The 23,090-nt window shown below is 44.2% G+C and overlaps 1 protein-coding gene across 7 annotated transcripts in view; it reads left to right on the top strand.

The window, feature by feature from the left end:
* Positions 1-23,090, top strand: part of LOC308486675 (guanine nucleotide-binding protein G(t) subunit alpha-3) — a 55,458-nt gene that overhangs the window by 14,242 nt on the left and 18,126 nt on the right. Inside the window, exon 1 of one of the 7 annotated variants that reach the window (XM_081023809.1) lies at positions 331-361. The exons of 4 other annotated variants lie outside the window; for them this stretch is intronic. In XM_081023809.1, the coding sequence (XP_080879935.1) occupies positions 346-361 (16 nt within the window). In that variant the 5' untranslated portion in view covers positions 331-345. Of the gene's footprint in view, positions 1-330; positions 362-6,207; positions 6,224-17,635; positions 17,893-23,090 lie in introns of those variants that run through there. 2 more of the 7 variants (XM_081023815.1, XM_081023814.1) reach the window with 2 other exon arrangements.

Genomic DNA, 23,090 nt, shown 5'->3' with positions numbered 1-23,090 from the left:
GCCCCCCTGAGAGGAAATGTTTCCGTCATGTTCATTGTCATGGTAGATGCTGTAGACAGGAATGTGGGAAACATTCACTGGGATCGGGGCCAGGGATGTCCATTTTAGCAGGACTGGAGCAAAGCCAAAGTGGTGACACTTGCACCCTTGGACAGCTGCCAGGGCTCACTGTTGATGCTTGCCCGGCTCTCCCTTGAAATATACAGATATGAACTCCAAACATTGCCATTCAGCTGGCTCTTTCTTCTCTCTTCATTTCCCTCAGGGTCTCTGATGTAGCACTGATATGGTGAGTTGTGGGAAATGAAAAGGGTGGCTAAGCACCCTTTAGTGAAGCTTGGAACGATGCCACTGCAACCAGGTAATCTCATCTGGGTTCACCATCAGAGGAAGCGGGTCCATCAGAGGATGCGTAATGCTTTCTTAGATCTCAAGCTGACCCTCCACAGGCCATGGGCTCCACGGCAGAGCATCAGCCTTACCTGCGGAGGTCACAGGTTGAATGTTTCCTGCCTGAAATCTTAAGAGAGTAGCTGCCAGTCATTGGAGACAATACTGAGCTGCTGAGGCAGATAGGACAATTGTCTAGCTCATTGTATGGGCCATTGTATGGCAGCTTCATCTATTCTTAACCAGGCAGGAGTAAAATGGGAAACCACCTTTGGCAGGGGAGAATCCTGAAAAGGGATCTGTTTCAGCAATTCAAGGCTGTGTGTTACACTGTTGCCTTGAAAATAATTTGCTTGTGGACAGTGTGAGTCACTGACAAGGATGCCCGCGAGGGATAAGCAAGACCAGGCTTGACCAAACTACCAGCTTCACCTTCCCACGTCAGCTTACAAGAGCTGCCAGGAGTCTATGGCCAACAATACCAGAATGGTTCAATGGGTCCCAGCTGTAATTATCTACATGCCAGCAGGAAGGCAGAACTCATTATTCCTGGCTTGAGGAAGGTGTGGCAGGGATAGAGAGAGAGAGTTTAATGCCAGACAATGGAGAAGGCACACCTTTCTTGAGGTTTTGGTGGCCCTGGACATGGGCGAGGGAGAAACAATAATACTTGGCACCAGTTCAAAGTGTTTCACATGCACTTCTTAAGAATCCCTGCAAAAGCCCCATAGATTATCCCTATTAAATATGGAAGGCTGGAGCTGCTTTATGAAAGCACTTTATGTTTTTTTTTTGTTTTTTTTTATAAGATATTTATTAAGGTTTTCAAAATATTACAATATAGAAAAAGAAAAAAGAAAAATGCAAAAATGAAAATAGTTAAAAACACTTCATTCTTTCCATTACTTATCCTTCATTTGCTTATTTCCCGGACTTCCTCATGCCTCCCTTTTTTGTATTCCAATTCAGTTTGTTAGTTCAACAAATCCCTCCCCTCTTTGTATATCCTAGTCGTTAATCGTAAAGTATTATAATTTTAAATTTTTACCTATTAATAATCCATTTTTTTCATATTCCCTTATAACATTTCAACTAAAGACCACTTAGTTTCAATCCAACATCATTCTAACATTCATTAATTTTGCAATATTTCTGTAAATACTCTTTAAACTTTTCCCAATCTTCCATCGACTCTTCTCCCTGGTCTCGGATTCTGCCAGTCATTTCCGCCAATTCCATATAGTCCATCACCTTCATCTGCCATTCTTCCAAGGTGGGTAGATCTTGTGTCTTCCAATACTTTGCAATGAGTATTCTTGCTGCTGTTGTGGCATACATAAAAAAAGTTCTATCCTTCTTTGGCACCGATTGGCCGACTATGCCTAGGAGAAAGGCCTCTGGTTTCTTCAAAAAAGTATATTTAAATACCTTTTTCAGTCCATTATAGATCATCTCCCAGTGAAAGCACTTTATGAAACCACCTGCTAAGTTCACAACTAAGGTGAGGTCTGAATCAAAATTTCATGGCTCATACAGCTGGCAACTACCATATGCTTGCTCTGAGAAGGTTTGCCAAGACATGAGCACGATCCAGATCCAGTTGCAGTAGTGAGTTTCCCTGTTTATTTACTTATAAAACCATTTCTATGCCATCCTGCCACAAAATATCATGGCTATTTGCAATATTCAAACATAAAACACCATTTCAACAACAACAACAACAACAACAACAACAACAACAACAACAAAGTACAGGTCATTAGGTCTGCTGACACAAAATGGTATTCAAAAGGCACCTGAAAGTCAAAGGGGAGGCAGCCTGCCCAATCTCTGCCGGAAGAGTGTTCCACAACATGTGAACAACGTTGTGAATTGCCCAAATTCTATCTGAGACCAGTTGGGCCTCCACAACAGGAGGAACCACTAACAGTGCACCTCTTGATGCTGAGGTGGTCCTTAAGTGGCCTTGGCCCACGTTGTTCAGGGCTCTGTGGAGCAACTCAGGAGTCTCAGATATGTCCCAGGAGCATAAAGGAAGGGCCCAATCCCTTTTATTGCCAGGGCAAAAAGTGGCAAGGGATTTTTTTTTCCAAATTGAGGGCCTTCAGGGAGCTACATGACAGTAGTGGGCAGGGACACTTCCACAGCAGTGCAAGTGGGGTGCAAGGGGGCAGTGTCTCAGCCTCTCACACCACTTGGATTGCTAGCTTTCATTTTTTAAAAAGCATGTTTCTAGCATTTGTGGAACCTGAGATATGAGGGGAAATGTATAGGCACTATTCTTCTCTTCTTCTTTTTTGTAAAATATTAGCCTGTGTTACCCTTTCAGTGTATTACTGACCTTCCCACAGGAGAAAAAAATCCCATGGATGCATCTCTCTCTCTCTCTCTCTCTCTCTCTCTCTCTTTCTCTTGTACCCTTCCCACATGCATTCCTACACATTCACACGCAGTGCATGCCCTCCAACATTTCTCTGATGAAAATAGGGACATCCTAAGGGAAAGCAGGACATTCCAGGATCAAATCAGAAACCAGGATGGCTTCTCTAAATCAGGGACATCACTGGAAAATAGGGACACTTGGAAGGTCTGATAGTGTTCACAGAAATCCATGCTCACGCAAAGCCATGTTCACACGTGTGTGTGTGTGTGTGTGTGTGTGTGTAGTGATCTTTGTGGAGATGCCAACATAGTATTTTCCTATGTTTCTATATATGCTGTAAGCCACCCAGAGTGGCTCGGGGAACCCAGACAGATGGGCGGGGTATAAATAATAAAATATTTATTATTAATATTATGTGGGAAAGGAAGGGTTAATCCATTCCTACTAACTGTTCTCCTCAGAGCTCCCCCCACCATTCATGTGGCAATTAAATTTGAAAACAATTGCCATGAATATTCAAGCCTAATTGCCACCCTGAAGGGGGTGGGCAGCGGAGGGTCGCAATGCATACGAAGGAAGGTGTAATACCATTTAAAATCCACCCCATGCTCTGCCCTCATCCAAATGATCTGCATGGAAATTAGGTTTAAGATCAGCTTCCAATGGAGAAGCCTCATTGCTGTGCCCGGAGCAAGCTAAGAAGGGGAGTCTATAGGCTGGATTGTGGGTGGCGGGCAGCTGTATAAGCCGCATCCAGCCCCCAGGACTGAAGTAAACATAAATGTAAAGATGAAATAACTTCTTTAGATATGGAGAGCAATGAATGAGCTATGCCTAAACAGCATACTTAGAAATATTTGTGCCCATTTCCCCTCACGTTATTGGAGGAAAGGTAAGAAGAGGAAAGGCTGTGTTCTTATTGTTCCATTTTGTGTACCAAAGTACGGTGGGGGGACTGATGGATTGCACAGCCTTAGGTGCTACAATGGGAATGGGTGTATTCCGGAAGTAGATGTTCTTTACACGGCCCTTTCCCACCGCCCTCTTGTAAATATACCAGTTAACTGCAATCTTGTCTGAAGGCTTACACCCAGACCTGCCGCAAATACAATGCAAATGCGAGCCTAGGAGGATAAATGCTAGCTACCTTGAAGCAACAGGAAAGGCTCATTTCCCTCCTCTCAAAATAAGACCGGAAAACGTACCTCAGGAGCAGCACAGCAGCTAATGGTTAAGGCCCAGCCTTGATCATCTGGTCCAAAGGTTAGTGGCTTTTTCCCTCCATAAATGTCCTCAAAGCTATATGAGGAGCTCCATTCAGAACCTTTGCCACAAATTGCCCTAAATTTTATGTGTAAACCAGAGGAGTTCTTCTTCTTCTTCTTCTTTTAAGTTGTTGACTAAGGTCACTTCCAAGCAGCCTGTTTATGGAATATTCCTGCTGGTTAGTTTGCACAAATTTGCAGGGAGGTTAAACAACATTGGGTATTTATTGAGTGTTCCTTCTGATTTGTTTGTGAGGAGGTTATATGATAAGGCATCAAACAATCATTACCCCATAATTTCCAGAGCATTTCCCCCTTCTCTTTCCTCTTTGTGAAATGTCAGAGTGTGGGGTCGGGGAGGGGGACAGTTTTGCTGTGTAAGATGCCAAATCAATCTTAACTGAATGAACTGAATTTGTTGGCATGAGATTGAACCCAAACCTTAAAATAGTGACTGCCTGGAAGCACCCTAAATGCAGGCTTTCTGTGCATGTGTCTGCCTTTGGATTGCTAGACAAACTTCAGGGGATCCAGAACATGGCAGCAAGTTTGCAGACTGGTCAGTATGAAATTATTGTGACAGTACTTGGACATTTTCATTGGCTTCAGTCACAGGTGGCTGGTGCCCATCAGAACTGGTAGGGCATAAGGCAGAAAGATGGAGCTAGAGTCAGTGACAGGCAAAGCCAACTAATTGTAATGTTGTCCCCATTTTCATAGAATCATAAAATTGTAGAGTGGAAGAGACCCCAAGGGTCATCTAGTCCAACCTCAGGAATCTCAACTAGATCATACATGACGAATGGCCATCCAACCTTTGCTTAAAAACCTCCAAGGAAGGAGAGTCTATCACCCCTTGTAGGACTCCGTACCACTGTCAAACAGCTCTTACTGTCTGAAAGTCATTCCTGATGTTTAGTTGGAATCTCCTTTATTGTAACTTGAATCCATTGGTTCTGGCCCTAACCTCATGAGCAGGAGAAAACAAGCTTGCACCGTCTTCCATGTGAGAGCCGTTGAGATATTTGAAGATGGCTATCTTATCTCCTTATCAGACAAATTGCCTCAACCATTTCTCATAAGGCTTGTTTTCCAGAACTGTCATCTTGGTCACCCTCTGCACACATTCCAGTTTGTCAAAATCCTTCTTAAATTGTGATGCCCAGAACTAGACACAGCATTCCAGGTGTGGTCTGAACAAGGCAGGCAGAATAGAGTGGTACTATTACTTCCCTCGAACTGGATGCTTCTGTTGATGGTGTTTAGAATAACATTAGCTTTTTTTTTTTTGCTGCTGCATCATGTTAAGCTTGTGGTCTACCAAGACCCCTAGATCCTTTTCACATGTACTGCTAGTAAGTCAGGTGTCCCCCATCTTATATTTGTGCAGCTGGTTCTTCCTGCCTAAGTGTAAAACCTTACATTTGTCCCTACTGAAATTCATTTTGTTAGTTTTGCCCGGCTCTTAAATCTGTTAAGGTCATCTTGAATCCCAATTCTGGCATTGGCTCTCCCTCCCAGTTTGGTGTCATCTGCAAATTCGATAGGCAGCCCCTTGATACCCTCACACTAGTTATTTATAAACAACAACGGGTCCAAGGTGGAACCCTGCGGCACCCCACTTGTCACTTGTTTCCGGGATGACGAGGAACCATTGATTAGCCAGTTCCACCCTCTGGGCTGGTTATAAGAAAAAGGCAGGCATGTGGGGTCTGAATGAGGCCAGAATGACGTTGGTGTGGCAGTGCCCCATTGCTCTAGTGAACCAGCCTCTTGACTTGTGTGCTTACCTGAACTTTTGTAGAGGCCTGCCCACCTGTCCCTTTTAATATCAGCTCTCATGAACTGAATGAATTTAGGCCTATTGTCCCAGGAGAAGCTGCAGGATCAAGAGTGGGAAGAATCCATAAATGAAAGCCTGGCTAAATCCAGATGGTTACAGGAATTAAGACGGCAAGAGGTTCGTTTCAGGGAGTTGCGTCTCATATACATAATGCTTTGACCTATTTCCAGCAATAGCAACTACTGCTGGAGGAGTGAAACCAAAATACAAATAGGATTCTTGAAGATATTAATTAGATGAGGTGGAGAGAATATTCTGGGCATGTGATACTCTCTTCAGATTACTGTCTGGGTACTGAGATGACTGCTACTAGCAACTACAACTGGCTATATCATGCAGTGGGTATGTTCATGGACTGTAAACTGGAAAAAGGGATGGGCAAATCTGTCAATTTCACTTTATCTCCATTTCTCATTTTTCCAATCCTAAATTCTGTTCTCCACATTTCCACAACAGTTTGCAATGTTTTCTCTTTCATTTTTAAATATATTTGTTAGAAAAGTCCTTTTGAAAATTACCAGAATTTGATGCAAATTTCTTCCACAATGCATTTTTTTGCATTTTAAAAAAAATAATATTTATTACTTTTCCAACAATTTAAACACACAAAAAATAAAAATAAAAAAGAACAATACAATACAATACAATACAAAAACACTACATAACACATTAAACTAATAGAACAAAACAAAAACAGTTTAAACGACATCAAACAATTTCAATATCTTATCTTTCATTCACTTATTTCAGTGACCTCCTCACACCTCCCTTTTTGTCTTCCACTTCTGTTGGGTTGAAATAAGCGACAGACGAATGGCAAGGTGTCATACGGGAGGCATCTCTCGAGCATGTGCTCGGGAAGTCCCTTTTATTGAATATTACAGCATTTCCACGTATGTGCTTGTTGCTGATTGGTTAACATGAATACAATGCAAGGGCATTAATCATGAAGGTTGGGAAAGGAAACACTAGTGATTGATATTGCATGACTTGAAAGAACATAACAATCGCAGTCTGTAGATGTGGTCAACAATGCGTTAAGAACAGGTCAGGGTACTGAACTCAATGTGAACTGATCAGAACATTCTCAGACTCATGTGCAGAGGCAAAAACTTCCCAGCATCTCCCCCTTTCTTTTCTTATTTGCGAGGTGTTACTATATGATTTCTGGGTGAATAAGACAAAAATACTTCGGGATACGTGGTATGCCAGCGCATGCCCGAAATAAGTTCTGCCAGGGTGGACGGGACAAAAATACTTCGGGATACATGGTATGCCAGCGCATGCCCGAAATAAGTCTGCCCACATCTCCCCTATCATTTACAGTTGATGCTGTAATCATCAAAGAGGATTCCTTCTTTGGCCGCAGAGAATTTGGGTAAAATTAAGCCTGCGACCTTAGGTGGTAGTGGGCCCGCCAAATGAGTGGGCATGAGCACAATTTCACCAGGTAAAACAGTGTCTTTGGTTTCCTGATTAATTAAATCAATGGTGAAATCAGAGGGTGTATCATTAGAAAAGGTCTTAACAGTGGAGACTAACGGTGGAGGGCTCTCTATTTGTCCTGGCCCGAGAGCTGGGCCCCCCATGGAGTTTCCCGAACTCCTGCACTGATTTGCCCAATGATAGCCTTTACTGCATTTTGGGCAATTCTTGGAAGGCTTAGCCTTATTGGCATCACCATTCCTGTTTGCTCCCCCGCCAGGGGCTCTGCATTGTTTAGCAAAATGACCTGGGCGTTTGCAATTGAAGCAATTGCCCATGGGCTTATTGCTAGCCTGGATTGCGCCGGCAAGCAAGGACATCGCATGGCTCTGGCTGCCAACATCTGCACAGGTTTGAATCATATCAGCCAGGTCATATTTAGGGCGATGTATGATTGACTGCAAAGCCTTCTTGCAATCGGTGTTTGCATTTTCAAAAGCCAATTTTTTAATCAATTCATTTTGAGCTGTAGTGTTATCAATCTGCCTAGTGATTGATTCTTTCAGTCTATCTATAAATTGATGGTAAGGCTCCGAATGTTGTTGCTTAATATTAACAAAGGAGCTCAGCGGTTGCCCTGAAACAGGGACTTTGTGAAAGGCGTGTTGTACACAGGTCGCGGTGCGACTAAAATGTAAAGGTGTCAATTGCGCCTGGGCTGGTATATTATCATACGGACCAGCACCAAAGAGTTGGTTGGCTGAATGCTGTGGATCAGCCAGGGCTACTGCGCTATGCTTAAATTCACTCTCAAAAACCACATACTGAGCCGGGGATAAAAGCATGTGCATCAGATCCTTCCAATCTTGAGGTAGCATTGTATAACCAGTTGCGATCCCCTCCAGCATCCCCAGCACATAAGAAGATTTTAGGCCAGAATCAGTAATGGCTTTCCTTAATTCTCTCAGAATAGAATAAGGAAGTGTCTCATACATAACTTGTTGTTGTGCCGTGCCGGGGTTTGCATAGGAGATAGGGAAAGCAGATGGCATTTCACCAGCCCATTCAGTCTCTTCCTCTAAGGACAGGGTGCCTTGCTGCCTAGCGTGAGTAAGAGCGGCGCGCACAGCTCCTGTAGGAGAGCGCACAGGGGCTGAGGCAGGTGAAGGAGGGAGGGAAGGGGGATGGGGGGTGGCTGTGGGCTGAGGCGTAGGGGGGATTAGGGAAGGTTGCGATGGGGGCAGAAGCTGTGGGTAAAGTGGGAGATTGTCTGCAGCGGCTAGAAGGGCAGGGGCCGACGGAGACGCCTGAGGTCCTAATTTAGCGACGGCATCTGCACATTTCTGCCAAGTGAGCAGGCAATGAATCGGAGCCCTTGGTTCTGCGAAGAGGGTTTTTCCGATCTTTTGCCAAGCCTCTATTCCCAGAGAGCCAGCCTCCGGGTACCAGGGGCATTGGCAAGCAATCTGACATAACAATCGTTCAATTTCTTTTAAAGAAATATGCGCACCCACCACCCTCTGTCTGACCAGATGGAGCAGCTCCTTGGCATGCTCTTTTTGGGACCTAGTTAGTCCCCCCCCCATACTCACGAAGTAGCGCACTGAGACTTTTCCAGTCGAGTGAAGTATCGAGGCTGCGTAAAGGGATCTGGCACGTCGGGGTCACCAGATGTTGGGTTGAAATAAGCGACAGACGAATGGCAAGGTGTCATACGGGAGGCATCTCTCGAGCATATGCTCGGGAAGTCCCTTTTATTGAATATTACAGCATTTCCACATATGTGCTTGTTGCTGATTGGTTAACATGAATACAATGCAAGGGCAGTAATCATGAAGGTTGGGAAAGGGAACACATGGTTACTAGTGATTGATATTGCATGACTTGAAAGAACATAACAATCGCAGTCCGTAGATGTGGTCAACAATACGTTAAGAACAGGTCAGGGTACTGAACTCAATGTGAACTGATCAGAACATTCTCAGACTCATGTGCAGAGGCAAAAACTTCCCAGCACACTTCTGTTGATTGTTTCAGCAATTCCTTTCCATCTTCCTCTGCTTTCTATTCTTTAATTATCTTAACAGATTCTAACCTTATTTTTCCCTTTAATACTCTATTAATCTATTTATACTTAATTCCTTATAACATTTCTACTAAAGCCATATAACTTCATTCCAACATTTTTCTAACATTCATTAATTTTACAATATTTCTGTAAATAGTCTTTAAACTTTTTCCAGTCTTCTTCCACCGACTCTTCTCCCTGGTCTCGGATTCTGCCAGTCATTTCCACCAATTCCATATAGTCCATCAATTTCATCTGCCATTCTTCCCGAGTGGGTAAATCTTGTGTCTTCCAATACTTTGCGATGAGTATTCTTGCTGCTGTTGTTGCATACATAAAAAAAGTTCTATCCTTCTTTGACACCAATTGGCCAACCATGCCCTGGAGAAAGGCCTCTGGTTTCTTCAGAAAGGTATATTTAAATACCTTTTTCATTTCGTTATAGGTCATCTCCCAGAATGTCTTAATCTTTGGGCATGTCCACCAAAGGTGAAAGAATGTACCTTCAGTCTCATTACATTTCCAACATTTATTGTCGGGCAAATGATAAATTTTTTGCAAGCTTGATAATGCAAAAATGATAAATTTTTGCATTTTTGTCCAATATGCACTTTTTAACAAGCAATTGTCCCTAATAATGCATTTTTGGTATGTTATTTTACTAATATATGCATTTTATGCACACCTTATTTGGCTGGAGAACTGCAGTGCAAATTTTGGAGAAATATGAATTTTGAAGATGACTCTGTTTCGGTTTGCTCATTGTTTTAGAAAGTCCAAATTAGATAAGTTTGCCTTTAAATGCAAACTGAATTGAATCCCTCCACTCACTCCCTAGCTGTAAATTCCCAATTCAAATTTCACATCAATTGTAAATTGAACACTCAGATTCTTACTAAGTACACAGTATGAGAGTAACAAAATTAGCATGTTGTTGTTCTTAAAAAATTAAATACTAGTTGGAGGTGGTCACTAGTCTTCCCCACAATATGAAGGGAGAAGATGTTTAAGTTGTCCTTCTCCTTGCCACTGGTGCCGTATCATGCAGGGAGAGAATATTTATTACTAAGATGAGGTGAAGATAGCGACAAGGAAGCCTGCTTGTCTTTGAGGTTTGCCGTCTGTTCTAGTTAAATTTGTTTTTTAATAGTTCTAGTTGCCTTAGCAGTGTTAATTGTAACATACAGGCAAGGAGTGTATCAGTTTTATCTGTTTTACTTCTATGTGGGTTTAATGGCCATATATTTTAAATGGAGAGGTGATGGGAAAACAGCTGCTTCAGCTCGGTGTTCAGCTGATAAGGAACGCTTAACCACCCATCTTGCCTGAAGGATACGCTGCAGTTTTGACACTTTCATCATGATTAACATGCTAGCACAGACCTACAGTGCTTCAAACAAGTCTTCCAGGACTCCATTGCCAAATTTAATACAGAAGTTTATGCTGAACTATGACTCAGCAGCTGGAGCAAGGAAGGCAGTGAGTGGTATCTGCAAAGCAATTGTGGCAAAAGGTACTTAACCTGTTTTATATGGACAGCCTTGATCCTTTACATTGGCAAGTGTGCAAGGAATGGGGCTGGAGGTGCCTTATTCAAAATAAGAGGATTTGCTACATACTCCTTTAATGAAAGGTTAGCTAACTAGTCAGTTGATCTGGATTTATTAGGAGCCGATACATATGTTCCCAGGCAAACGCCAACTTATTCCATATAATGAAACATCAACTGTGTGTAATAATAAACTTGGCACAACAGACTTGGCCACAACAGAGACTGAAACTCCCTCACTATGGGAAGTTTTATGCAACCAGTGTCTCCTGTCTAAACAAACAGTAAATCTTTAGCAGAATGAACACATTGGAAAAAGAAGTTTCAGGTTTGAATGCCATAAATGGTACATTGGCCAGGTTAGTGGAGACAACAAATTATCACTGTATCACCACAGCAAAGACCTACCAGCAAAGAAACTGAAGTTAGTGAAGTTTTGAAGGTACATCAAGATGGGGATGGGTCTGAGCTCGGTAAGTCCCTATGAAATACAGTAGCAAAACAATTAAATGATATCTATCAAGATCTGAACCTGAACTCGGAAACTTGCTTTCACATCAGTATGAATGCTCAAGAGATGGGCTTGGAGGAGTCGCTTTCCATTCTTAACCTAACCCCTCTGGATCCAAGGCTATAGACAGGAGAGGAGTAAAGTGACCACCCACTTGCTACCTTCCAAGGAAATGATCTCAGCCCTTCACCTAATCTGATTTGTTCAAGCCCCAATCAGGCGTGTTTTAATGGAACTTTGGGGATTTCAGATTGACACACCTCATTTCCTGCCCTACAGTGAAGACTGGAGGGAAAAGCAGCAAATGGTGGAAGAATAAACATACTTGGAAAGGAACTGAACAAGGGGGAAAGTTCAAATTCCAATGGTGATTCTTCTAGGAAGAGGGCCCCAGATGATCTCGCGGTGATCATTCATAACAGGCCAGTGAAGAAATCCAGCAGAATAATGAAAACAGAATCTGAACTGATGAATGGAATAAATTTTGGTTTCTAATTCATATGTTTGCTGACAAGATTGCTCAAATAACCCACCCACCCAATGGCAAGTTGTACCAACTAGAGCAGGGGTCTGTAACCTTTAAGACAAAAAGAGCCACTTGGACCCGTTTCCGAAGGAAAAAAAACTGGGAGCCGCAAAACCATTGCGACATTTAAAACAAATATATCTCCGGAGCCGCGATCTGACAGCGGGCGGGAAGGTGACGTCGGGACGGTGCGTGACTAACGCACGCACCGTCCCCATGCGACGTCACAGCCAGTACAGCGCCTGCCACAGTGGGGAGTGTCGGGGCGCACAATGCGCCTCCTCCCCTCGCTAGTATCCGCCCTGGAGCCGCGGCAAAGGTGTAAAAGAGCCACATGCGGCTCCGGAGCCGCGGGTTGCAGACCCCTGAACTAGAGAAAGAGAATTGCAATCTGGAAAAGGCAACTTGAGAGAAAAGAGCAGGAGGTTTTTGAGCCATAAGACTCCTGAATTTGTTACCCATCCTAATAATATCCAGATATGCTCCAACAGAAAAGAAGGGAAGATTTGTGAGATGGATAGATGATAGATATAGATAGATAGATAGATAGATAGATAGATAGATGATAGAGAGATAGATAGATAGATAGATAGATAGATAGATAGATAGATGATAGATAGATAGATAGATAGATAGATAGATAGATAGATAGATGATATAGATAGATAGATAGAAAGATAGATAGATAGAAAGATAGATATATATTGAAATATATGTGGGTTTTTGATAATTTTATATATATATAACTTAACCATACTTGATGTTCCTGGTTTCGGATCTTCCCCGGCAGTTTCACCATCTCTGCGTACTCCATCAGTTTCATCTGCCATTCTTCTTTTTTTGGTATTTCTCCTTCCATCTCTGGGCTAGTAGCATTCTCGCTGCCGTTGTTGCATACATAAAAAGTCTTTTATCTTCTCTTGGTAACTCTTCACCTGTTATACCTAGTAAGAAGGCTTCTGGTTTTTTAACAAATGTATTTTTAAACATTTTCTTTAGTTCATTATATAACATTTGCCAGAAAGCCTTTACCAATGTACATGTCCACCACATATGGTAAAAAGTAACCTTCTTCTCTTTACATTTCCAACACAATTTTGAACTTGTTTTGTACGTTTCAGCAATTTTACCAGTGATATATCATTTTCACATAGTTTTCTTTCAATGAACAGCATGCAGTAAACTTTATTTCTTCTTTCCATAGCTTTTCCCAAGATGAAAGTTGGATATTATACCCAAAAGCTCTAGCCCAATGTATCATCACTGCCTTGCCTTCTTCATCTTTTGTATGCCATTCTAAAAGTAATTTGTACATTTTTGATAACACTTTGGCATTATTTTCCAACAGATCTATTTCAAACCTCAATCTCATTGTATCAAAACCATTTTTATCAACCTTAAACACATCATTTAATTGGTGATACTGAGGCCAGTCCATTAACAATTCTCTAATATCTTCAATTCCCCCCCCCAATTTTAATTGGTTTCCTGCCTCTTTTAACAACTCTCTATAGGTGGCCCACTTGCCTCTCATGTTTACTTTTTTTACTGAAATTGCTTCCAATGGAGAGAGTCACTATGGTGTTCTCCATTCTAATAAATTCTTATACCTATCCCATACCTTGTAGATCAATTTTCTTATCAAATGGTGCAGGAATCCTTTATGTACTTTCATTTTATCACACCACAAATATGTGTGCCACCCAAATCTATTATCGTGACCTTCCAGGTCTAGTAAATCTGTATTTTTTAACAAAATCCATTCCCGCAACCAGCAGAGGCAGGACGCTTCATAATATAACTTCAGATCTGGCAGGGAAAAGCCCCCTCTTTCTTTAGAATAAATTAGTAATTTATATTTTATTATTGGTTTCTTCCTCTGCCAGATACTTTCTGCCATTTGTTATATTGATCCAAATGCAAGTTTTGGAAGAAGTATGCCCAGGTTAGAAGCCCTACACTCCTACCCTGCTAGCAATTTATTTTCCAGAAATCAAAGGGATTATCCATTAACAAATGCCCAGGCCTAGGGATATTTATAGAAAAGCAAATTATTATGCCTTCGGCTGTCCTTTAAGATAACATAACTGAGTAGTAAATATCAAGAAAGGTCTTACTGTTCTTTCCTGGAACCGTGTGGGTTGAGGTAATGAAAAGGCAGTCAATGATTTTATTTGTATTATTCAACAATTTTATATAATATGTTTGCAAGAGACTTGGTCCCTCTCAATATTTGTTTGAATGTCACAGAAAGCTGCCCTGGCCTGCATGGTGGCAGGAGATGCTGCAGAAACCAGCACAGCCTAGCAGAAGGCTGCACCAGCCTACACGAAGTTGGGAGACATGTGTGATGTCATGTGATGCATTTCGCACATATGATGTCATACATGCACTACATGTGCTGGGCCTCCTCAACCTTGGGGGCAACCTGTCAACCTGATGAATATCTTGTGTGCACACATCCACAAACCTGATATTCAATTTTTAGAAGACCAGTAACATGTTTGCTAGTCCCATAATATACAGTTACAGATGCTTAGGCCCTTAATGGCTCTGGGCGAAGCATACTCTTCAACTTTCCCCTTTTATAAGGTGGTGTTAAATTTGAGCCACAGGGTTATCATTAAAAAGGGCTTAATAGGTGTGAAGTACTTTGAAAGTTATATAACTGCATAGCCTGCAATCCAACACACACTTACTTGGGAGTAAGCCCCACTGAACTCAATGAGGCTTGCTTTTCGGAGTAGGCATGATTTATGATTGCAACGCACTGTTGATTAAAATGTGAATTGATGTGGGGATTAAAATTAAGTTTTTAAAGAAAACGGTTAAAGGGGCCAAAACTCTTTTAGGGTGGAGGTGTTTTGTCGCAGGACACAAAATGTTCCTGTGACAGGAAATTCATGTCAAGCAATTGAGAAAGGCGGGGCCTCTCTAAGACTTCGTTTAGCTTCCTGAGTCCTCATTTCACTAAAAGCTTCAGTTGCCAATTTTCCCACTCATACCCCAGAGAGATGGGGCAGCTCTTCCTCCTCTCCTCAAACCCACAAGTCAGATTTTTTGAGCTCTCAAAAGAGCCACAAAGGAAAACAGGGAGCAACAAGGGATTAATGGTGGTCCCCCCCCCCCCGCGCAATTACTAAATTCACTTCTCCACATTCCACATCAATTCATGGTGTTTTTTTATTTAAAAAAGGAAGTCCTCAGTAATAATTATAAGAATCTTGTGCATATTTCTTTTAATATACACATCTTCGCAAGCAATTCTCACCGATATAATTTATTTATTTCATAAATTTGCACACACAAAAACCTCAAAGCGGCGTACCAGGGATGAAACAGCAAGATCAAGAAAAAAATCACAACCATGCTTTAAGACATACAAAAGTCAAAATACTAAAACAAATGAAAATTACCTCAGCTTTCTAAGTGTCTGGGTAGGCCTGTCCAAACAGGACTGATTTTAGCAGGTAGCAAAAAGAGTACAGTGAAGGCACCAGCTATATCTCAATAGGCAGGGTGTTCCAAAGTTGATGCACTGCCACACTAAATGATCCAGTTCTTACAAATGCAGAAAGGGCAGTGGCGTAGCGTGGGTTGTCAGCACCCGGGGCAAGGCAAGTAATTTGCCCCCCCAACCCATGGATTTTAGCACTCGAGTCTCTTCCGCGCCCCCCCCCCCGATGTTGCGCCCGGTGCGGCCGGCCCCCCCTGCACCCCCCCCGCTATGCCACTGAGAAAGGGTATTCTGTGGCATCTGCAGTCGTGCCTGTTCTGCGGATTGAAGCGGTCAACTGGGCACATGCAGAGTAAGGCGATCTTGTAGGTAAGCTAAGGGCTTTGTATGCTAATAGTAACACCGTGAAATTGGCCCTGTAGCAAATTGGCAACCAGTGCAGCTCTCTGAGCACACGTGTTACTCACTCACAAGGCCTCACTCCTGTCAGCAATTGTGCTGCTGCATTCTGCACTAACTGAAGCTTCCGGACTGAAAACGAGTTGCACCTGGTAAAAGGCAAAACTCTTTTAGGGTGAAGGTCTTTTGTATCAGCGTCTTTTGAGCCAGTGTGGTGTGGTGGTTAAGAGTGGTGGACTCGTAACCTGGTGAACAGAGTTCGCTTCCCCGCTCCTCCACATGCAGCTGCTGGGTGATCTTGGGCTAGTCACACTTCTCTGAAGTCTCTCAGCCCCACTCACCTCACAGAGTGTTTGTTGTAGGGGAGGAAGGGAAAAGGAGATTGTTAGCCGCTTTGAGACTCCTTAAGGAGAGTGAAAGGCGGGATATTAAATCCAAACTCCCCTTCTTCTTCTCCTCTCAGGACAATGTTCCTGCCTAGAGCTGAGCCCACAGATAATGTTGCAAGATTTGGAGCCAGGCAGCATCTAATGGTTAGCTGCATTCTGTTTTTGCATTAGTGTAGGAAGTAGGGATCAGGTGAGAGTTGCACAGAGGAGAGTTTCTGCAAGCTTCTCTATGGTAAACACATAACCACACATAAATCCCTTTGCTTTATTAGAGCAGGAATGTTGTGGTGCAAGGAGGACGGGCAATAGCACAGCACCTGTTTTGCAAACAGAAGGTCCTAGGTTCAAACCCAGCCTGAAATCCTTGAAAGCCACTGCCAGTTGTTGCTGTTGGCATCCCTCTGTCTTGAGAGACAATGGAGTGTGCCTCTGGGGGTGAAGTCAAACCAGAAACCAAAGTGACTTCCCCGGGGCACAAGCCTGGGCAGCGGGTATGGAGGTCCTAGGCTGCCCAGACAGCAAGACTCCCTTCTCGGTCTCACTGATGTGGTCCAAAGGAAAGCAGAGTAATCTGTTTGGCACCAGCTTGCCTGTGGCAGGCGTACCAACCTTCTTAGGGACTCCACTCCAGATTTGTGTAGGGTTTACTCCATGGCCTTTTCTTTTCCCAAAGATTTCCTCAAGGCAGCAGAGAGATAGGGATGGGGTATATTCACAACGAGGGGAACTCATGATGTGAACGTTCTGAATTCAAAAAGTCTGACACCGGGTTGAGCTGGGCCCATACCCCTCTGAACGGAAATATGCAGTTCAGACATTCTTAAAGAAGGCTGTGCTGTATTCTGTCCATCTTCTTTTGCTGTCCTTAGATTCTGGGTGACAACATATACCATCAGCAGAAAATATACCCCTAGAGGCCCAGAAATACATTCTAGCCTTGGAATGTTAATGTTGTTGGCACTGTGATCCCTGAAAATTATAGGTACAAAATAGCTTTAAGTAGTGCGCGCATGTGCGTGTGCACACACGCACATATATATTTTGCACTGTTGTTTTACTATAAGTGTGCAATCTTCCTGTTTAAAAGACTGTGGAAAGCAAATCCTGTTGCAACTTGCAAGCATCTATATTCAGTTCAATCACCTAATGGATTGAGGAACAAATTTATGGAACATTCTGTATCAGGCATTGCCCCACGTACCCACGCAGTGATTCTTGGAAACAGCATGTTGCATTGCCCCAGATGCTGATCACTATTAACACTTCCTTCAAAATGGAAACTTTGCACTGTTTGCCACCCATTGTGATGGCCTGGGACCCGGGCTCAGACTCAGAGCCAGAGGAGTCTCAGTCCGCACTGGATCCTTTGCCTCAGGCGGCAGCTGAACCAAGTCTGGGGCCTGATTCTGAAGAGCCCCAGTCTGCACAGGTTCCCCTGCAACAAACACCAGCTGGGCTGAGTCAGGGGCCTGAGCCTGCCCTGACTCCAGATGCGGGGATGACCTCGTTGCCTTCAGCTGGGCCATCACTTACAGCTGCTCCACTACCGGTTGGGTCAGGGGAGGCTGAGGCGGCCTCTGGGTCTAGTAACCCACCGACATCTCCCAAGCTGCAGAGACGCAGGTCTGAGAGAAGGAGAGACCTGAGTACTCACAGGAGGAGTGCTCGTCTTCAGGCGAGACAGGAGGTGAGTCACTGGGGGATCAGGACCAGCTGTTACCCTGACAGAGATAAAAGGCTGCTGGACCCTGCCCCAGGTTGCGGGAGCAGCGTTGCTGTTTGCCAGAACCTGCCTGTGAACCTGTGCCTGACCTTGCCTGGTTTTCTGCCTCGTGTCCTGCCTTGGCCCTATCGGACTGACTCCTCATGGAACCCTTGGATTCGGGTCCGGACCTGGACCGTGTTGCTTGGGTTAACCCCGGGCCTGGCACACCCTTTAGCTTTTCCTGTGTACCTTATGTAGTTGCAGCCTTAGGGCTTACCTAGAAATGAGGAGAATCATTTGCACTGGGAGGAATACTCCAGATTTTCACCGGAATTAGCAGGACAGAGTGCACGCCCCTCTGTCTACTCTGAAATAAATCCTTTAGAATTCAATGGGACTTACTCCCAAGTTGGATTGCAATCTTCACCCTTTACCTCCAACAGCTCAGGTAGAAAACAGAGGGCCAGATCCTTACTTCTCTCACTGACAAGCACCAACTTTGGCAGGTGGGTGGGACAACCCACCTGGCAGTCATCTGACATCATAAAGGCATCAGGTAAAGGTAAAGGGTAGAGGGACCCCTGACCATTAGGTCCAGTCGTGACCGACTCTGGGGTTGCAGCACCATCTCGCTTTATTGGCCGAGGGACCCAGCGTACAGCTTCCAGGTCATGTGGCCAGCATGACTAAGCTGCTTCTGGCGAACCAGAGCAGTGCATGGAAACGCCGTTTACCTTCCCGCCGGAGCGGTACCTATTTATCTACTTGCACTTCATGCTTTCGAACTGCTAGGTTGGCAGGAGCTGGGACCGAGCAACGGGCGCTCGCCCCATCACGGGGATTCGAACCGCCGACCTTCTGATCGGCAAGTCCTAGGCTCTGTGGTTTAACCCACAGCGCCACCCGTGTCCCAAGGCATCAGGTAATTGACAGCCATTCCCAAACGCCTGGCACCCAGCACTGCTCAAAGGCTGTGCAAGCCCTGTGCTCAGTGCTTGGGAAGGGCAGAGCTCCCTACCTGCACCTGATACCAGGTGGCTCAAATGAAAAGACACGGCAGACCAAATGGTGTGGAGGTTTTCCACATTCCAAGTTAGATATAGTTGTGTGGGTTGCCTGCTGTTCTTGTTTCAAAAAACAATATGAACATTTTGAGTGAATTTAAAAGCACTTCGCTCAGATAATATTTGTATTGCAAAATGCATATATGTCAGTGATCTGGCTGCATACAGTGTGTCAGTTTCCGCAGCAATTATCTGCAGGTGTTTATCCTGCCATCTAGTGCACAACAGCAATATTTTGTATCAGATCTTCAGATGACAGACTTAAGTTATACTGTACAATTAAGTTGGGTTTGGTGCACTTGTGTAGCAGACCAACTAATGAAACGAAACATGGATGAAAGTGGTGAGAAAAGAGCTGGGAAAGTGGGAGTGATGGTGAGGCTGTATAACTGCAGTACAAACAAATCAGGATGAAGGCTGAGTAAACCTGAAAGAGCTCTGACTTTGTTTTTCATGGAGATCAGGACTGTCTCTAATTCTTTTTTTAAAAAAAGACTCTTCTTTTAAGTAAGGCCACAGTAAAAATAGGAAGCCGCTTTAAACTGAGGTAAGCCATCAGTAAAGTCATCCAGGACTGTGGAGGATGCTTGGCAAATTCAATCTTTGTGAATTCTCATCCAGATTGATGGGCAAAGGTAGGGTTGCCATACGCCTGGAATTTCTTGGACACAGCTGGGATTCAGTTGTCGGAAATAATGTCCGGCCGTAAATTGCTCAAATGTTCGGGTTTTCACTTTTTGGAATATGTGTCCGGATTTTCACTTATTGAAGGATGGCAACTCTGGACAAATGTGCATATCAGAACTTTGTTACATACTGTTCTAACCCAGTTCTTGACCCAAATGAGCTCTCAAAATGCATTTGAAAATGTGTATTTTGAGAGAAAGCAACATAGAAAAACACAGTCTCGGGGGCTTCCAACACTTGGGGCTCGTGGGCACATTTGCAAACCAGAGAGCATGTTGTGGGCATCATGCTCACTCTGCAACCACACATTCCCACTCTCTCGCCTCTCCCAAAATTAGGCTTGAAGAAAGCTGAGGTTCTAATGCTGTTGGGCCAAATCTGCCATGTAGGGCTCCTGAAAAGAATGTGGCGAAGGCAGGAGACCAGGGGAGTGACCCAGGAGAGGGGACCAGTCATACCACCCACAAGGCAGGAGCCAGGGGAGGAGGGAGAGTCAGGGCAGCCCAAGGCAGAGGAAGACGCGCAGGATGTAGCTGAGGAAGAAGGGACAGTTCAAGCAACGGATGGGTCAGTAGATCCCCCACCTTCCCCCGCTCCAGTCTCCTGGAACCAGGAGGGGCTTGAAAAAGGCAGAGCAGCAATGACTTCCATGCAGGAAACGTCTCAGGTGGGTGGGCAAGGAGCCCATCGGAGGAGGGTATATAAGCCAAAGGAGCAAAGGGGCCCCACTGTTGCTGCAACTGCTCCATAGGGCCCAGACCTGCGGACCACAGGCGAGAAGCAGGCATGCGTCGTGTGAATCTGGAGCACCACGGAAGCTGCTGCAAAGGTTTCTCTTGCCAATAGACTTAAATATCAGGCGTGTGCTTCTTCTTTATCTGGGATGGGCTGTGACATGCCATCCCACAGGCACTCTATCCTAAATGATGACATCCCAGGATCTCCAGGCCCATACTGTCATTTCAATTTGCTTAAAGTGAAGCCATGGAAAGATTTTCCAGTGTTCTGCTTTCAGTGAAAACCACTGAGTTCGCACCTGTGGCTCAAAATGGCTTTTGGTGCACCAGCCACCAAATGCAAATGGAAGAGAATAGAGTCATCATTTCAAAATGACATTTGTTGTGTAGGGTTTGGGGGGGCAGGGTTGTATGGTGTTTTAGATTTGCATGTTTCAAAGATGATAAATGTTGGGTTTTTTTAAAATGGTATCCAGATAATACACCAGCATTTCTGATCAGGCACCACGTCTACAAAAAAACCAGAAACATTTGTTCCCAAAGTTTGCCATGTGAAGTGACAGGGTGACTGAGAGTAGCGGGGGGGGGGTGAGGGGGGAGCTCTTTTGACTGACAGGATTAACTTCTAATCAGAGGAAATAATTTTACTGGGGCTCTTTAACTGCAGAAGTTTGGGGCAAAGTTGTTGAAGCAATGTATCACTTTGGACTCAGCTAGATTGATAAAGAATAGGCATTTTATGTGTGATATAACACTGTGACACCAGGTGGCACTGTGGAGTCCCGTCTTTCCCTACTGGATTTCCCTGTGTGAGTTTACAACGCGTTTAACTGAATTGCTTCTTTGACATGGTCTAAATCCAGCCTTGTTCTTGTCTGTTTTGTGCTCTTTGCTAGTTCTGCTCATGGTTTGGGTAGCACTGGGCTTTCCAGTCCTGCCTGGGTGCCAGAGGCTCACATTTCTGCTCCTGTCAAATCTGCAATTTAGTTTATGTGATTTTTGGTGCCAGCTGAGCAGAACACAATCCTGAAGCTGTTTTGTTCCACTCATTTTAACTCCCTGGTCCCTGCCCTCCTCTTTCTGAAATATTGCAGGTTACTCTTCCGGCGCATCTCTTCATTGAATGCCATGTTCATCACAGAAAACCTTTCGCTCCCCCAAAAAACACAGGGAGAGAAGGGATACCCCCAAAATCCACTTTAAAGCACCCACCACAGCCCCCTTTCATCTCTTTGGCAGGATTATTTTTTTCTATAGGGGCACTTCTTGGATGTATATTACTATACAAATTGCTAAGAAACAATAGGGAAGATTAAGTGAGTCCTTTTTTAACCATCTCCAAACTTTAAAGGCTGTCCTTGTGAGAAAAATCACTAGAGTTATCTTTCTGAAACTTGACAGGATCCATATCCTCCAAAGAGGCAAATTTCATTAGTTTCTGCCAAAAATGAAAGAATAATAAATAATAAAAGTATAGCAGTTCATGGAACAAAAAACCCTGGACCTATTTCTCGGACATTTGGATGGATGGAAAGGCTACTGTGCCTGCAAAGTCTATCTAACACTCTAAAAGGGGGGAGGGGTATAGTTGTTTCTAGATTTCCCTATAGTGCATTGGGAAGTCACCAAACTTTGCTTTTCGAAACTAGGATTTGGATGTGGAGTGAAACCAAACCAGGCAGCTTCTGAAGCACCAGACCAAATTAGCTGTTTTCTGAAGAAGTGAGGTCCAAACCAAATCTTGTGGTCTGTTTGTAATTTTGAAAAATAAATGAAGCCCCCAGATATGCTTATCACTGCACTGTGCTTTCAAACAATGCAAATAAGGATGCAAAACCTCAGTGGCGTAGGATGACTGGAAGCAAGGCAGGCAAGGCATGGGCAATTGCCCCTCACAGAGCCGGCTGCTTGTATGCTGCTGGGGTTCCAGGTCTCCATTCCTGTGCAAAGGCCCAGCTCCTGCTCTTGTTGTGCACTGAATATTGCCTTCCATTGACAGCAGTGGCTAAGAGGGTCACTCTGATTCTAAACCTCTCCTGCCTTGTGGGACATCTTCAGGAGAAGAAAAGGCTAAGGAGTAAACCCTACACAAATGCAAGACGCATTGTACGCCTCCTTCTGGCAACTCCTGCAGCCAAGCTGGTGCCAAACAGATTACTCTGCTTTCCTTTGGACCACTTCAGTGAGGCCGAGAGGGGGGTTGTGTCATCTGGGCAGCCCAGGACCCCCAAACACACTGCCCAGGCTTATGCCCCAGGGAGGTCACTTCAGTGCTACTGACCCAGTGGTTTGACCTCACCCCAGAGGCACACTCCATTGCTTCTTGAGACAGTGGAATGCCAACAACGTCAAGTATAGGTGTTGGACCAATGACGTTGTCACTTTCCCACATGAATACCACCTTTTCTCCTTCTGGATGAGATTTGCAAGAGAAACAACTGCCTCATTCGCCACATGCATGCAGAGCAGCATGGGCAGGAAGAGTTTTGGGGGAAGACAGAGCTCCCACCCTGTTGTTGTGTAGCCTTCTGCCATAACTGTGAAGTTTAATGAGCTGGCCTCATTGAACAGGGAGACACCAATGGAGCTGGTTTACCTGCTGACAGAGAGTGCTATTCCCCCCTCAATAGCAAAGGACACAACCAGACAAAGGGACACTCCAATCACTTTAAAGGTCCCACTGACTTCTGTG

This window comes from Podarcis pityusensis, assembly GCF_964106645.2.
Source record: "Podarcis pityusensis genome assembly, chromosome: 10".
Taxonomy (NCBI): Eukaryota; Metazoa; Chordata; class Lepidosauria; order Squamata; family Lacertidae; genus Podarcis; species Podarcis pityusensis.
The sequence above is the reverse complement of the archived record's forward strand: the minus strand, read 5'-3'. Positions and strand labels throughout refer to the sequence as shown.